A 16600-nucleotide genomic window follows, 5' to 3' on the forward strand; every position below is an offset into this window, starting at 1 on the left:
AAAGGCCATTGAGCTGAAAAGCTAAGCTTTTCACATATATTACTACCTGGCTTGCTGAGAACTTCCAGTATTTTCTGATTCCACCTCAGATTTCCAGCAGAAATTTTATTTTGTTTTCCTATAATCGTTTCACTGAATTGGCTGTGATTTTCTGCAAGTGCAACAGAAAGATTAATTGTACTTTCTGCTCGCTTTCTTAAAACCTTGCCCTTCAAACTGCACCAGAATACTAACTTAAAGAAAATAGCATGCAGGTCTGCCAGAAAAAAAAAGACATTACAAATCTGTAAATTTGCAAAGAAATGGCCTCGGATTTAAGGACTGGTTATCTTTTGCCACTAAACTCAGTAATATAGCAACCTTACTCCAGTAAAGGAGAAAACGTTATGGCATTCTCTCTCCCCAGGGGCATTAATCTACATTTGAAGAAGTGAGCTGGCACCCAGGGCAGGTGACAGAAATGACCGTTCCCCGTTGCTGCCTGATCGGGGAACCTGTGAGCGGCTTTGCCCCGGGCGAAGTACCGCTGGTCGCCCGCCCGAACGACGGACGGACGGCCGGCCCCACATGGGGAATGCTGGGACATCCGCCCCAACTGTCGCCAACATGGCGCCCGGCGCGCTGCTCAATCTTCGCCGAAATATAGCAGGTAAGCCACTCGTCACGCTCAACGCTACCCCCGCCAAAGCTGCGGGCAGGCGATTATCTAGCCAGGAAGGCTTCTCCATGAACTAAACTCCGTAGACACCTGCCAGACTTTAACGGGGCGAGACGTTTTCTACCCGCTCCGCCCCGCTCCCCTGCCGCACATGCGCACAATATAACAGCTGCCACTTGGGTAGTGGGACTTTACAGTTAATAACTTGGCGACTACAGTAGTTAATTCTGCTGTATGACAAAAACATCACAGTTAAGATCTATGTAATAATAGTTTTGAACTTGCTTTAGGACCTTAAGAATTATATTAATTGCTTACTGGGCTGCAGTAATATCAAAAGACAGTATTGAGGCAGTGTGCTGGGACCCATTGAATTAAAAATCGAGCTTTTTGCTTTTTTTAAAAAAAATCTGCAAACTCAACAAATTGGTTTTATTGCATGTTTGAAACCCAAGGAGAAAACTTAAATTGCTGGCATTAAGGATGGGATGTCAGATAAGGTAACCTAGTAATTCTGTGCAGTAGGTGCAGCAGGCAAACGCATTCAATTATAGTGTTGTGAGGTACGAACTGGAACAGGAAAATAAAGATTGTTGGACTAGTGTAAAATGGTTGGACAGTATACAGAAATGCTTGGTTTCTCTTACAAAACGTAGCTGTCCTTCAGGATAGTGAAATACTGATAACGTTTCACCAGGTAAATAATATATTGAGGATAATGGAGAAGATAAGACTATATGCAAAATTGAGGTAATCTCAGTGGGAATGAGGCCAAATGTTATTAGATTCCTCCTTCTTCAGCCCCTTAATACCTCTATCTTTCACCTTCTAGCTTCTCACTTTATTCACCCATCACCTCCTTGCCCCTATTTGGTTTCACTTATTGCCTGCCAGCTTGTACTCCTTCAACTTCCCCACTTTCTTATTCTGGCTTCTGCCCCCTTTTTAATCCTGATGAAGGGTCTAGGCCCAAAACAGTGATTGTTTATTCACTTCCATGGATGCATCCTGACTTGCTGAGTTCCTCCAGCATTTTGTGTGTGTTACCATTTAACAAAGTTGCCAAAGCTTCTTCAACCCAGGACATAAGAATTCCTTTAGAGTTAAATTATGGGATCTGCGATCAGTTGTCAGGGAAGATGATCAGTGACTACTTGGATGTTTTGAGAAACATGTTCTATAGCGCACAGTACAAATGCACAGATGTTCCATGGATGAGGTTTATATGAACATCATGAAGCAAGTTACTACATATGCAATATCTTAACATTCAGTTGGGCATACAGAATAGCCACAACTTGGGAAATGGCCCATAAATACATTTTTTGTCGATGAAGCATGTTAATACAAATATAGCATGCAAATCAATAGCAGGATTAAAGGCAGGGGTTTCACTCCTGAGAATGGCCTACACGAGCATGTGAAGTGAGAATAATTGTATATACCTCTGGAAGGCTGTGATTGCACTGGAGAGGGTGCAGAGGAAATTCATCAGCATGATGCCTGAAATAGAACATTTCAAGCACAACAATAGACTGCATAGACAGCAGAAGATGTTGAAGGGGATCTGATGGATATATGCAAAATTTTTACTGACACAGATAGGGTGTATAGTTAGAAATTTGCAGGCCATCTGCTGGTAAATGGGTTTAGTATGCATAGGCATTTGATAGTCCACTTCGAATGTGGTAGGCCAAAAGGCTTGTTTCTTTTGCTGTATAAGTCCTTGTTTCTTTGACTCTGTAAATAGTGGAAAATGTTGTTTCGGGTACCATGGCAATCACTCAATTCTTGCCTGTCAGTTTAGAGTGTATAATTGCTTACTTTAAGCAAGAGTGCAAACCATTTGTAACTTAACAAACCATCAGAATGAAATCTTTATGGAAGGAAATGAGTTGGAAACAACAGAAGAGAGGTCCACACAACATTTAGATGCATAAGTGTTGTGAGGAGCACCATATGATTTTTTTTTTGTGTGCTAATTTTACTACCTTTGGCAGTATGGCTTGCAAATACAACTTGCTTTGTGAACTAATTGTCAAATAATGTTGATACCCTACACTTAAATTTACCTGTTCATAAACATGGGACAAGTATAGCTTTATAACCACTTGCCCTTGACAAAGCAGCATAGAAATTTACAGCTGTATGCAGAGGGCATTGCTTGGGATTTGCTGCTTTATTGAGATTCACTTGAAATCCTTGCAAAGCCATAAAGTTTTGTCCTATCACTTTTTTCCTATTTTCACCAATATCAAATATCCATCAATCTTTCAATTGTATTTATCACTCAGATTTTATCTGAGCATTATGCGCAGAGGCAAAAGTTGTGTTTTAGCATCAGCTTTTATGTAAAATGTAACTTTTATGTTCCATTTTCCTAGTATGAATTTATTTTACTGTAGAAGTCCATCATGGGTTAATCTCTCCCCACCACTGAGTATATCTACTGTACAAGGAGAACTGCCAAAGGAAAGTAGCATCCATCATCAAGGGCCCCACCATCCAGGTCAGGCTCTCTCCTCGCTGTTGCCATCAGGAGGAATGTAGAGAAGCCTCAGGACCCACAACACCAGGTTCAGGAACAGTTATTATCCCTCAACCATCAAGCTCTTGAACCAAAACACAAAAATACAATTGCAGATGTTGTGGATCAAAGAATACGAACACAGTGCTGGAAGAACTCAGCAGGTCAGGCAGCATCTGTGAGAAAAGAGTAGCTAACGTTTCGGGCCGAGACCCTTCATCAGAAATGGGGGGGGGGGGGGAAGAGAGGACTGAAACCCAGTAATAGTGATAGGGGAGGGGGTAGGGTCTAGAGGCGCCAGGTGGAAAACCAATCAGAGGAGAGATAAAGGGGGGAGGGGAAGGGGATAAGAATGAAAGAACTATAGAGATAAAGAAGCAGAAAGTTGAAAAGGGAGAGAGGCAGAGAGGGATCTGGGATAGGGAAAGGGGGAGGGGGAGGGAATTACCAAAAACTGGAGAATTCAATGTTCATACCACCAGGCTGGAGGCTACCCAGACGGTAGATGTGTTGCTCCTCCAACCTGAGTTTGACCTCATAATGGCAGTAGAGGAGGCCATGTATGGACATATCTAGATGGGAATGAACTCTTGAACCAGAGGGGATAATGTCATTCATCCCAATACTCATCCCACAACCTATGGACTCATTTTCAAGGACTCTTCATCTCATGTTCTTGATATTTATTTCTTCTTATTATTATTATTGAGGCCCTCTGTTGGTTGGTATTGACCATGTATGTTACATCCCAGTTGTCTACATGATGACCAAGCCAGGACAATACGATATCAAGTGCAAGCTGTTGCCTATGCAGCAGGCTTTCCCTCTCCGTGCAGCCGATGAATTCAAATGAACTGCAGAGACCGATTGGCACCAGTAGTGTCACAGGAGTTGCCAGAGAGCATTGAAGTCAATGTAGCCTAAGGGACGCCTGCTCCGCATTTTTCTTTGGGGTTCACTCAAAAAGCTTTCCTCATGAGTGGGCTTATCCAAAAGGCAGCAGAGGTTTGACATCAAAGTTGTCCTTCTCTTAGATGAGCTGCCAACCATGGCTAATGAGCCCCATCTGCCCTAAATGACTGGTTTTAAGGTACCAGTAACCCATTTTTGTCCCTTAAGTCCGTAGAACTGGTATTACAAGCTTAGTAGCTAAGCCACACGTGAAGTCCAGGAAATGGACTTGTTCGTCAGAAGCTATTTGAGACATCTACCCCACTACCACCCCTAGCTATAACAACTTTAAGGACCATTAATACTATTTAGTTTCTTCTTTTCTATTTGCATAGTTTATCTTTTGCACGTTGTTGTGTGTGGCTTTTCATTGATTCTATTGTGTTTCTTCGTATTTACTGTGAAAGCCTGTAAGAAAATGGATCTTGGGATAGTACATGATGACTTGTATGTACTTTGAGAATAAATTTACTTTGATCTTTGAACTTTAGAAGTTTGCACAAACTTGGCTGGAATATTTTGACACTGATCTTCTATTCTCCAAACCATGGTTAATTAGTTAACATAATTGGCCTTTCTTTATGCTCATTATAAAGGACTACATACTCTTTTTGTTTTAATACTCTGAGGATGCCACCTGTGATGCTGTTGGTGGGGAGCACTTTAAAATTAATAAAAATTTAATATTCATTTGAAAGAGCTTCCCACTAATAGCAACTGAATGAACTTTTGTTTGTAAGTGTTCCTTCCCATGATAGAACAGTCTACACTACAGCAATGTTAATATTCAGATCAGTGTCTTGATTGTGGATCCCTAACATACTTTTGAAGTCATACTTGCAGCTTTGAGCTCTTCTAGAATGATTGGTAACACTGGTAAGATGGCAGCAGTGGCGTCTTTGGGTCAAAACAGAGGTGTAATTGCTCATCATTTATGTTATTTTTATGATCGCAAAACACTTGCTGGATATTAAGAGCATTGAGTACTGCAGGTATACCCCATCAGTGAGTTGCTCAGTGGTGGTAGGGCTGAATTTGGATATGTTGCTGCCTATTACAGCAGCCCAAGGAGGAAGCCAGCAGAGGTGGTGCACATAGTCAGCATGGGATCCAAGAAACAGTGCAAATGATTGTGATCGCAAGAAGAAAAAACAATGTTGGTCGATGATAATGTAGAATAATGCAAATCCAATTCACGGGTTCATTGCGAGGCAATCAGCAGCTCATAAGAAGACAAGCTAGATTGTGTTTGTGGCTATACCAGTGTGAGATGAGGAACTGCTGCTTGGCTCCAGGACAGTACCCTATGCAACGTCAATCTGCAGGACATGACACTCAAGGATTTGGGCTATATTATTATGAGTTTTATTGAGATGGTACGCTTTACTGCTATCGTAATTATATGTGCTATGTGTGCCTTGGGCTGTGTGTGACTGTTGGCACTATGTTTTGTACCTTGGCCCTGGAAGAATGCTGTTTCATTTGACTATATTCATGTATATGGGTTGAGTGACAATTAAACTTGAACTTGCATGTGCAATAAAGAGAGTAAAAGAGAAAATTGAGGGTATCATCAAAACCTGGAGACCTGAAAATATGGCAGTGTAGATATTTATGACCTAACTTTATTGCCAGATGTCTACCCTGTCTTTTTGTATTGTTAGCACAACTTCACCAACCATTAAACAAAGACAAACCATGTTACTGTATTTACAATCTGCTATGACTTGTGGAAGGAAAGCCTCAGCAGTGCGTTATTTTGTTACATTACTAACACTTGTTGAAACTAGCTTGCATGGATAGAATACAGGAGAAGACCTTGTTGTTAGAATCAGAATCCCATTTAATATCACTGACATATCAAGTCAAGTCAAGTTGCTTCTTATTGTCATTTCGACCATAAACTGTTGGTACAGTACACAGTAAAAACGAAAGAACGTTCCTCCAGGACCCTGGTGCTACATGAAACAACACAAGAACTACACTAGACTACAGACCTACACAAGAGTACATAATGTGCACAAAGCAGTGCAGGGCAGTACAATAACTAATTAATAATAAACAAGATAAACAAAATAAACAAGAAGAGGACAAATTTCAATATAATAATAAATGATGTAGATGTCAGTCTAGACTCTGGGTATTGAGGAGTCCGACGGCTTGGGGGAAGAAACTGTTGCACAGTCTGGTTGTGAGAGCCCGAATGCTTCCGTATCTTTTGCCAGATGGCAGGAGGGAGAAGAGTTTGTATGAGGGATGCGTGGGGTCCTTCACAATGCTGTTAGCTTTGTGGGTGCAGCATGTGGTGTAAATGTCTGCAATGGCGGGAAGAGAGAACCCGATGATCTTCTCAGCTGACCTCGCTATCCGCTAGGGAATCTTGCGATCCAAGACGGTGCAATTCCCGAACCAGGCAGTGATGCAGCTGCTCAGAATGCTTTTGATACATCCTCTGTAGAATGTGGTGAGGATGGGGGCGGGGGTGGGAGATGGACTTTTCTCAGCCTTCGCAGAAAGTAGAGACGCCGCTGGGCTTTCTTGGCTGTGGAGCTGGTGTTGAGGGATGAGGTGAGATTCTCCGCCAGGTGAACACCAAGAAATTTGGTGCTCTTGATGATCTCAATGGAGGAGCCATCAATGTTCAGTGGAGAGTGGTCACTCCATGCTCTCCTGAAGTCAACAACCATCTCTTTTGTTCACATTTAGAGACAGGTTGTTGGCTCTGCACCAGTCTATTAGTCGCTGCACCTCCTCTCTGTATGCTGACTCATCATTTTTGCTGATGAGACCCACCATGGTCTTGTTATTGGCGAACTTGATGATGTGATTCGAGCTGTGTATTGCTGCACAGTCATGGGTCAGCAGTAGACTGAGCACACCGCCCTGGGGGTGGGGGGGGGGCCGTACTCAGTGTGATGGTGTTGGAGATGCTGTTCCTGATCTGGACTGACTGAGGTCTCCCCGTCAGGAAGTCTAGGATCCAGTTGCAGAGGGAGATGTTCAGGCCCAGCAGTTTCAGCTTTCCAGTCAGGTGCTGAGGAATGTTTGTGTTGAATACTGAACTGAAGTCTATGAACAGCATTTGAACGTACGTGTCCTTTTTTTGTCCAGGTGGAGGGTGGTGGCGATGGCTTCGTCTGTTGAGCGGTTGGGACAATATGCAAACTGCCTGGTGTTCAGTGAGGACCCCCTGCAAATCATGAAATTTGTTGTTTTGTGGCAACAGTACAATGCAAGACATAAAAATTACTATATGTTACAAAGTAAACAGTGCAGAAGACGAATAACACGGTTCATGGACCTTTCAGAAATCTAATGATGGAGAGGAAGAAGCTGTTCTGAAAACATTTAGGATAGATCTTCAGGCTCCTGTACCTCTTTCTAGATGGTAGAAACGTGAATAGAGTGTGTCCTGGATATTGAGGGTCTTTAATGTGGGTCATGTAGGGTATTGAAGGTCTTCTCAATGGCGGGAGAGCTTTTCCCCATGATGGAACTGGTTGAGTCTTCAACCCTCTGAAGACTTATTGTGATCCTGTGCATTGGGATCTGACACCTTTCAAATTATTGTCAGGGACTTCAGTCAGGTATGTTTGAAGAAATCCCTGCTCAGTTATCATCGACATCACCTGTACCACAAGGGGTCCAAACACACTCGACCACTTTTACTGCAATTAGTAATGCCAACGGTTCCATTCCTAGATCACATGTCAGGAAATCTGACCATCTGGTCGTCCTTCTACCTGCATACAGACAGATGCTTAAGAGCAAGACTCAAGAGATAAGGACAACAAAGAGGTGGTCTCAGGAGGCAGAGGAGTAGCTATGTGATTGCTTTGAGTTGATGGACTGGGTTGTACCCAAGGATTTGCCAGAGGACCTGAATAAGTACACCACAGTTGTTGCACACTTTATAAAAACAGTCCTAGACAAGAGTGTCCTCACAAAATCATTGAGAGCCTTTCCCAACCAGTAGCCCTAGATGAACCAAAATCCAGTAGCTCTGTATGAACCTGCAAACTGCTGAAGGCCACATCGGTGATGTTGAGGTCTGTCAACCAAGTAAACAACAAGAGATCCAGGTTGACCTCCGGAAAGTGACAATTCCGGACCAAACCTGAATCACTGAAAGATGCTTGACATCTGTGGAGCTGTGGCAGAGTTTGAATGGCTAGCACCTCAGACACAGTGAAATCAAGCAACATTGGTGATAACAAAGACTCACTCCCAGACGATCTTAATGCCTTCTATGCTTACTTTGACCATCAAAACATGGAGGCACCCAATGACACTGTGACTCTGAGAGCATCCTTCAGGATGGTGAACCCATGAGAAGTATCTGATGGTGTACCTGGCTGAGTACTAAAAACCTGTGCATGATCAACTGGATTGAGTGGTGATGGAACAACAACCTCTCACTTGAAGTCAGCTAGACCAAGGAGCTGATAACCAATTACGAGAGGAGGAATCTGGAGATCTGTGAGCCATTTCTCATCAGGAGATCAGAAGAGGAGAGGGTTAGCAACTTTAAATTGCTCAGTGTTATCATTTCAAAGGATCTGTCCTGAGTCCAGCACATAAGTGTCCTTAAATAAAACACAGCAGCACCTTTACTTTCTTAGAAGTTTGCGAAGATTTAGCATGTCATCCTTGACAAACTTCTACAGATGTGCGGTAGAGAGTATAATGACAGATTGCATCATGGCCTTGTATGGGAACACAAATCCCCATGAACAGAAAAGCCTACAAAAAGTAGTGGATACAGCCTGGTCCATCACTGGTAAAGCCATCCCCATCACTGAACACATCTAGATGGACTGCTGTCACAGGAAAGCAACATCCATCATCAGGGTCCCAGCCAACCAGGCCATGCTCTCTTCTCTCTGCTGCCATCAGGAAGAAGGTACAGGAACCTCAGGACTTGTAGCACCAGGTTCAGGAGCAGTTATTACCTTTCAACCATCAGGCTTTTAAACCAAAAGGGATAACTTCACTCAAGTTCACTCACTCCATCACTGAACTGTTCCCACAACCTGTGGAATCATTTTCAAGGACTCTTCATCTTTTCGCGATATTTATTGCTTATTTGTTTATTATTATTATTATTATTATTATTATCATCATTTGTATTGGATAGTTAGTTGTCTTTTGCACTTTGTCTTGTTTCGGACACTGAACAAGCTTTGGTGCACCCACATGAAGGTGGGTTTTTGGAGGATGGATTCGGGGAAATTGATCAGTGGCTCACAGCGTGAAAAGGTGGGACCGGTGGGGAATTATTTGTGTGTCATCCTTGCCTGGGTGATAATTCCACCACTGAAGAACGGTTGTACGTATCATGGTCATAGTCAGTGACCACAACAGGACTTCGGAAGACAACGGGAAGATCGACGGCATCAGCTCATCTCCCTCTCCCTCTCTTCCACTAACTACCTTGAACTGAACTGAACTCTCTTCATCATATCATTAGACTGTACCCATTTACCCCTTTGTTCCTAGTATCACACATATATCATTGCTAACCTGTTCAATATACTTGCATTTATATTGCTGTATTGCTAAGTACTAATAAACACTATTAGTTCTTAGTAATACCAGACTCCAATGTGCTCTCCATTTCTGCTGGTTCTGTAACCTGGTCACAGGGTACATGACAATGCCCATAAGAAAATGAATCTCAGATTGTATATGGTGATAATGTACTTGATAATGAACTTAATTTGAACTTTGAGCATTGGAGGCTCTGTACCAGGCTTCGATGCAACCCGTCAGATTGTTCTTCATCTGAATATCCAACAGGAGTCCTTTGTGACATCCAAATTTCTTTAAACTCCTAATGAAATAGAACTGCTTGCATACCTTGTTTGTTGAACCTGGGATAGACCCTCTGATATGTTGACGTTCAGGAACTTGAAGCTGCTCTTTCTTTCCACTACTGACCCTTCAATGCAGACTGGAGTGTATTCTCCCAAATTCCGCTTCCTGAAGTCCACAGTCAATCAGTCAATCAGTAAAGATTTATATACATGTTGCAGGCTTATAGATAAAGCAAGCAGGAATCAAGAAGGAGGTGTCTGCAATTATATTTCCAGGGAGCAGACTTATCCAATTCCTGCCGAGAGGACAATTTGCACAAGTTTTTAACCGCCAATCACACAAAGGCTGAAACCTGTCAATGGCTGCAAGAGAGATGCACAGTCGAGCTGAATGTGTAAACTAAGCAAATGTAGAAAATGATACTATTTTGAAAAGACTACCCTCTGATGAAAGCAGATCAAACAGTGACTAAGTTTTTCTTTATATACAGTAGATGATGATTTCCTTGTCACTGCAATGGAAATAGCTACTTAAAGTCTCATTTTTGAAGGATGTGTATTAATATACACACAGCTGATAGTTGTATTGAAAAGACTGAAAACACAAGACCACTTCATTGCAAATGGTATGAATTAGCGACCAACCAGAGTTAAGGAAATGTGGACTGTAGTAGGGAATAATAAAATTGCTCTGTAGTACTGTAGTGGAGATTGGGATAATCATGTAGCAGGGAGGACTCCAGTGTTAGTAACAGACAGAGGAAGTCTGCAACAGGTTCAAACCGGCCTGAACCACATACTGAAGGCTAAAATGAACTGTAGTCAACCCATGCCTGGTTACCAACCGAACAATAATTCCATCAGCTGCAGGACAGAAGCTTCCCATTGTATGTATAAGGTAATAATGGAACTGCACACAGTTCATGTAGCAGACGACACGCTCAGACTTTGACAGCTCACTTTGCACATAGGCACTGAATTTTGAATGGAAGTGTTCCTTCACTTTGTATATGCTTTGCATGAAGAAGAGAGATAGTGGGGGGAGGTGTAAATAACATATAGTATAAAAATAATGGAAACTCTGAATTAGGGAACATTCATTGCCCAGGATGAGTGACTCATCTGTTGATGTCAGCTTGTAATAAAGAAAAAGATTGTTCTGAAGGTAAACCCCAGGCTCCGTGTGAATCCTTTTCATCTACAGGGACACAGACAGGTGATCACAGGGAGGAAGAAAAGCTACAGGCATTTTAGGAATAGTAAGGAAATGACAAGAGGACTTGACTATTGATCTGGCATTGACAATGATGAAGAGTAGTGAGCCAGTGCATGTATGATTTTGGGACTGTTGACACAATCTCCTTAAGCATCACTCTAGGTATAAAAGCGGCGTTGTTCCAAAGGGTTCATATAAGAACATGGAGAGGACCATGTTTTTGGTATGATTTGATGGCTGGAAGTCAGATGTGTTGGCTGATGTACATTATGGACTGTACAGCTGAAGATTTAAGATCAATCTTTGCATTGCAAAGTCTGCACAATGCTACTGGGTTAGACATTGGTCCATAGTTCAGAACCGTTGAACTTATAAAGCCCTGTTACAATTCTTCAAGTGGAGATAGTGTATTTGGTTGTGAACATTAATTGTTGCTGCAAGATTCTTATCTCTCTCATAATTTAGCTCTGTAACTGACCTCAATGATATTTATATTATGTTCAAGAGAGCCTGATGAGGAGCATCGAATAAACATCTTTTTTGAATTCCTTGTCTCTCATGTGTTTGACTGCTCTTGCAGATGAATACGTGTTCCCTAAGACTCTACAGGGAACATGTACTCAACGGCAGTGTATTTTAAGATTGCTGTAAGTTACTAGTTTAGTTGTGGCTACTGCCTACAGTTGCATTTATTGGCCATACTTTGTAATATACTGTAGATTTCAATGAAAAAATAAAATGTTCATGAGGCAAGATTAATTTAGATGAGATTAATTAATTTGGATTATTATTACATTTTATTTCTAAATAGCAAAAGAAAATAGATCTAAAGGTCTATTTGGATTGCTAAAGTGCGCAATGCTGATTTTATATGCAAGCTGTGCCACTTATTTGATATATTAGCAATTGGCCCTTTCTTAAATGGCCTGCATATAACATTACATGTTGTTTACATGTGTGCAAATAGTTACCAGTTACTGTAACTCTCCATGGGGAGGCATGATTTCTGTGTCATGATGACTTTCCTAATGTTGTCAATCTTTGTTCAGTGGGAGTTGGAGGAGAGAGTCTTTGGTCCTTTCTGATCACTGTTCATGCAAGGATTTGGTTTGTGGGAGTCGCTATAGGGAGGTCTGTGCAACGTTTCAGCTAACTGGCCAGTGGTTTAAAACTTTAGGTTTCAACCCTATTATGTTGCATTTCGTTTTGCCATTCAGTCAATGCACAGGTCTGAATTTGTAATCAGCATATCAGTATACTTATATGAAGTATGAAAATGCTTTTGGTGCCTTTTGATTGTCTATGTGGGCACCCTCACAAATTTTGATATATCAAGTTGCTCTAGTTTATGGTGCATTTCCTTTCCTGGTTTCTGGAAGATTAGAAACCAGATGTTAAGTTGAAATGAATATCTGTGCATTTTTACATGTATAGTTTGGTGCTGCCATGAAATAAGAGGTGCTGCCCTATTATAATCAATTAGTTACAGTGCCACTTAAAGTCACTTTTTGTTTAAATCTGAGATTATGAGCCCTTTGTGAAATGTAATAGATGGTATTGAGTCCTTTTTCAATCATCTTTCTTAGCTTATTATTCTACATCAAGCTGCGCAGGAACGGGAGAGTTGTAATTTGATTTAAAAATTTAAATTCATAATCAAAATGTAGGCACTACGATTTGCTACAAGGATATGCTGAAAAATTACTGTCTTGTGGTGAAATACTGTGTATTGTCAGAATGTATAAAACTGATATGTTACTCTTGGATAACAGTAAGGCAACGCTACTAGGCACCAATGAGTCATTGTTGTAATAGGGAAATTTGCAAGTGTTTTCCCTAACATGTTAGATCTCCTTGGATATGCTTGTTGATGGAGAACCTGCAGTGTAAGGGCGTAAGAATCAGAAAGGTCCTTGTGTCTGCTCTTGCATTTCGTGAGATCATGGCTAATCTTTCATCTCAGCACCACGGTCCAGCTCAAGTTCCATGTCTCTTTGTTAGATTTTTAGATATTAAGAAAATCAATCTTAACAATTTCTTTTTTGAACATACTTAAAGTCATGTAGATACTTGCCACAGAATGTAAAAATGTGTGTGTGTATTTCTGTAGAAATCCTTACCTCCTTCCCAAATTTCCTCAAGGGAAGCTAGAACTTTCAAAGAAATCTGTTCATCACAATATAGAGAGATAGGTAATTTTCAGTTTTGTTCTCAGCAGTATATTCCAACAGTTTATTTATGAAAAAATGTTTGTTGAAAATACTTAGCAGAATCCTCTGTGTTAGGGGATCTTTGATCTAAAAATTTGATTTATGTTTACAGGTGCCGCTTAAACTGTTTAATTTCTCCAACACTTTCTATTTTTATTAAAACCATTCCATCTACTTACCCATATTTTATTGGAGATATATAATATCCTCCTCACAATTTACTTCCTGGTTTCATATCCTGAAGAAGGGTCTCTGCCCAAAATGTTGATTTTTTATTCATTTCCACAAATGCTGCCTGACCTGCTGAGTTCCTCCAGCATTTTGTGTGTAATGCTTTAGATCTGCTGACTTCCCTAATGAATTCACACTTGTCCAAGTCGCAGTTAATTTGGACCCTAATTAACATTTCTCAAAGTTTTTTTCAACAAGGTCAAGCTTGTAGATTTATCCCTACACCTTCTTTTAGGAACAAGGGTATTATGTTTGCATTTCACTTGTCTTCTCCTGTGCTCATGTTATTTTGAACTGAGCCAGGCACCTTGCTATTTCAGCTTACTTCAGCAATCTAGGATGCATTTAAACTAAGATGTGGTGAGTTATTCTCTATAAATGCAGCTTGTCTTTCAAATACATTTTCTTTGTCTGTTGTTGGTTTATCCAGATTCTAGCAACATCTTTTACCTCAGTAAGCTCTGTAACATTTTTTATTTAGCACTTCTGGCCATGCAGTGTGTGTGTGTGTGTGTGTGTGTGTGTGTGTGTGTGTGTGTGTGTGTGTGTGTGTGTGTGTGTGTGTGTGTGTGTGTGTGTGTGTGTGTGTGTGTGTGTGTGTGTGTGTGTGTGTGTGTGTGTGTGTGTGTGTGTGTGTGTTGCTCTGGATCTCCGGCATCTGCAGAATCTTTTGCGTTACAGAACCCTGGAAATACTTAACAAGCCATATAGATTCAGTGGAGAGAGAAGAGGAATTAATGTTTATGACCTTTCATTCCAACTTATTTGGAACTGCATATGAAGAGAAAGGCAAAGGTCAGAGTGGGAATGGGATGGAAAATTAAACTGGGAGCTATTTGGAAGCTTAGAATCATCCAATGAAAGTTATCTGTCATTTGGATTTTTTTTGTTCTACTTTACTTTTTACAATTATGGTCATCAAGATGTTCTGCTTTTAATTTCATGGGATATAAAATGTAATAGCAGAGTACAGGGTTTTTGACCCACGATATTGTGCCAACATTTTTAACCTACTCTATGATCAAGCCCTCTGCTTTTCTGTCATCCATGTGCCTGTCAAAGAGTCTCTTAAATGTCCCAATGTTTCTGCCTCTACTCCTTGGCAGTGAGTTCCATGCGCCCACCACTCCACTCTCTGTGTAAAAAAATCTTTGACATTCCCTCTCCCCCCCCACCCCCATGCTTTCCTTCAATCATCTTAAATTATGACCCTCATATTAACCATTTCTGTTCTGGGAAAAGTCCCTGGTTGTCCACTTAATCTATGCCTTTTATCATCTTGTACATCTCTATCAAGTCATCTCTCTGAAGAGTAAACCCCCCCCCCCCCCCCCAGCTCACTCAACCTGTGCTGTTTTAAACACATCAATTAGGTCACTCTTTAATCTTTTATACTCGAGGGAATACAGGTCATGTCTGAGTTTGTACTCTTGGCAAGTTTGTCAGTAGGAGGAGGGACTAAAAGGTGATTAAATGCTGACCCACAGGGTGTAAGAGAATTCAATTTGAGCACATAGAGTATAAGAAATTTCCAGTAATTATCTTTAAGTTATTGGCAGAAGTAGGTCTCCTGCTGAGCTTCTTAGCTCCTTAGCTTAGCTTGGCATGCTTTGATGAGGAGGATAAAATGCAAAAATACCTCCCAACAATGTGATATGTGTTAGCAATCACTTTATTACCAAGCTGTTAGTGCTACTTTGTGAGTATGATAGTAGGAGACATTCTCCTCCAAGATTAAATCTGGCAAGTTTCCAGTGCCATCACAAGTAACCAGTTTTGCATTATTTACTGCATATGTAGTTTTACAAAGCCAAACCATGTGGTCAGAGAAGTTCAAAGTAAATTGTATTTTCTTCACTATGAGGCAACAGATGGCAGTTATTAAGTGAATTGTTCTTGTCTTGGTAAAGTGAGTTAAGTCAGAACCATTAGAAACCTGAAATAGTATACTTTTGCTTAAGATGTTTGATTTTTAGAATTTCTATTTAGTAGGTTATGTGATTCATAAAAAAATAATTCTTTATTTTGCTTTAAATTTTATGTATCTTCATTATCAACATATTAGCAGCTATTGTAGATGGAAATTCTGCTGATCAGTATTATTTAGAACTGAAGTTTTGTTGATATATCACTATTTTAATTGCATTACAGTAATGTATTTCACAACACTATTATTCGACTATTAAAACCTCGAAATGATAATTTTAAAGTTTTTTGTTATGCATTATTCCCAGGACTGTTATCCAAAACTACTTGCATTTAAACAAATTTAGAAGAACATACTGCCAAGACTTTGTCTGCCTGAACTCTAGTAAAATGATTCTTCTGTTCAAGAATTGAAGCCCCTTCGTAGCAGGGTTCCCAGGGGAGTTGAAATGGAGTTATATTCAGGTCCTTGACTTTTTCTGTTCACATTGCAGTTCTTCATCACATTATGGCTGCAGGCTAGTACATGCTGAAAGGAAAATCCTGCCTGACTAACCTACTGCAATTTTTTGAGGAAATTACAAGCAGGGCAGACAAAGGAGATGCTGTAGATGTGGTGTACGTGGATTTTCAGGCCTTTGACGAAGTGCTGCACAAGAGGCTGCTTAGCAAAATAAGAGCTTGTAGTGGTGTGCTACATGCAGCGCTAAAATAACGACACGGAGTCGGTAAACTGCAATTAAAGAAGATTTTATTTGAACTTCATAGCCTTGCTTTAAAGCCCCCCTCATCCTGCCCTCCCTGGGCGCGGACGCTGTAAGGGACACGTACTCACAAAGCCCCGCAGGCTTTTTCCCTTTGTTGCGGACCTGGCCTTTGTGTCGGCGCGCTGGCTATTTGTGAGCCGGTTCGAGTGCACTAGGAAGTGGGTTGCCACATAACCGCCCCCCAAAACCGGCGATACACCCCCCCAATGTCCACAGTCCGGGCCGGACCCGGTTTGGGAGGTCGGCCTCTGCGCCGCGGTGCCAGAAACTCGACCGGTTGCGCCAGGTCCACATGGGC

The 16600-nt window shown here is 41.1% G+C and overlaps 1 protein-coding gene across 1 annotated transcript in view; it reads left to right on the top strand.

Moving 5' to 3' along the window:
- Positions 1-567: 567 nt before the first annotated feature.
- Positions 568-16600, top strand: part of metap1d (methionyl aminopeptidase type 1D (mitochondrial)) — a 133125-nt gene continuing 117092 nt past the window's right edge. Inside the window, exon 1 of the mRNA XM_059966647.1 lies at positions 568-649. Within this exon, the coding sequence (XP_059822630.1) occupies positions 568-649 (82 nt within the window). The remainder of the gene's footprint in view (positions 650-16600) is intronic.

The sequence above is a fragment of the Hypanus sabinus genome, chromosome 4, assembly GCF_030144855.1.
Source record: "Hypanus sabinus isolate sHypSab1 chromosome 4, sHypSab1.hap1, whole genome shotgun sequence".
NCBI classification, from domain to species: domain Eukaryota; kingdom Metazoa; phylum Chordata; class Chondrichthyes; order Myliobatiformes; family Dasyatidae; genus Hypanus; species Hypanus sabinus.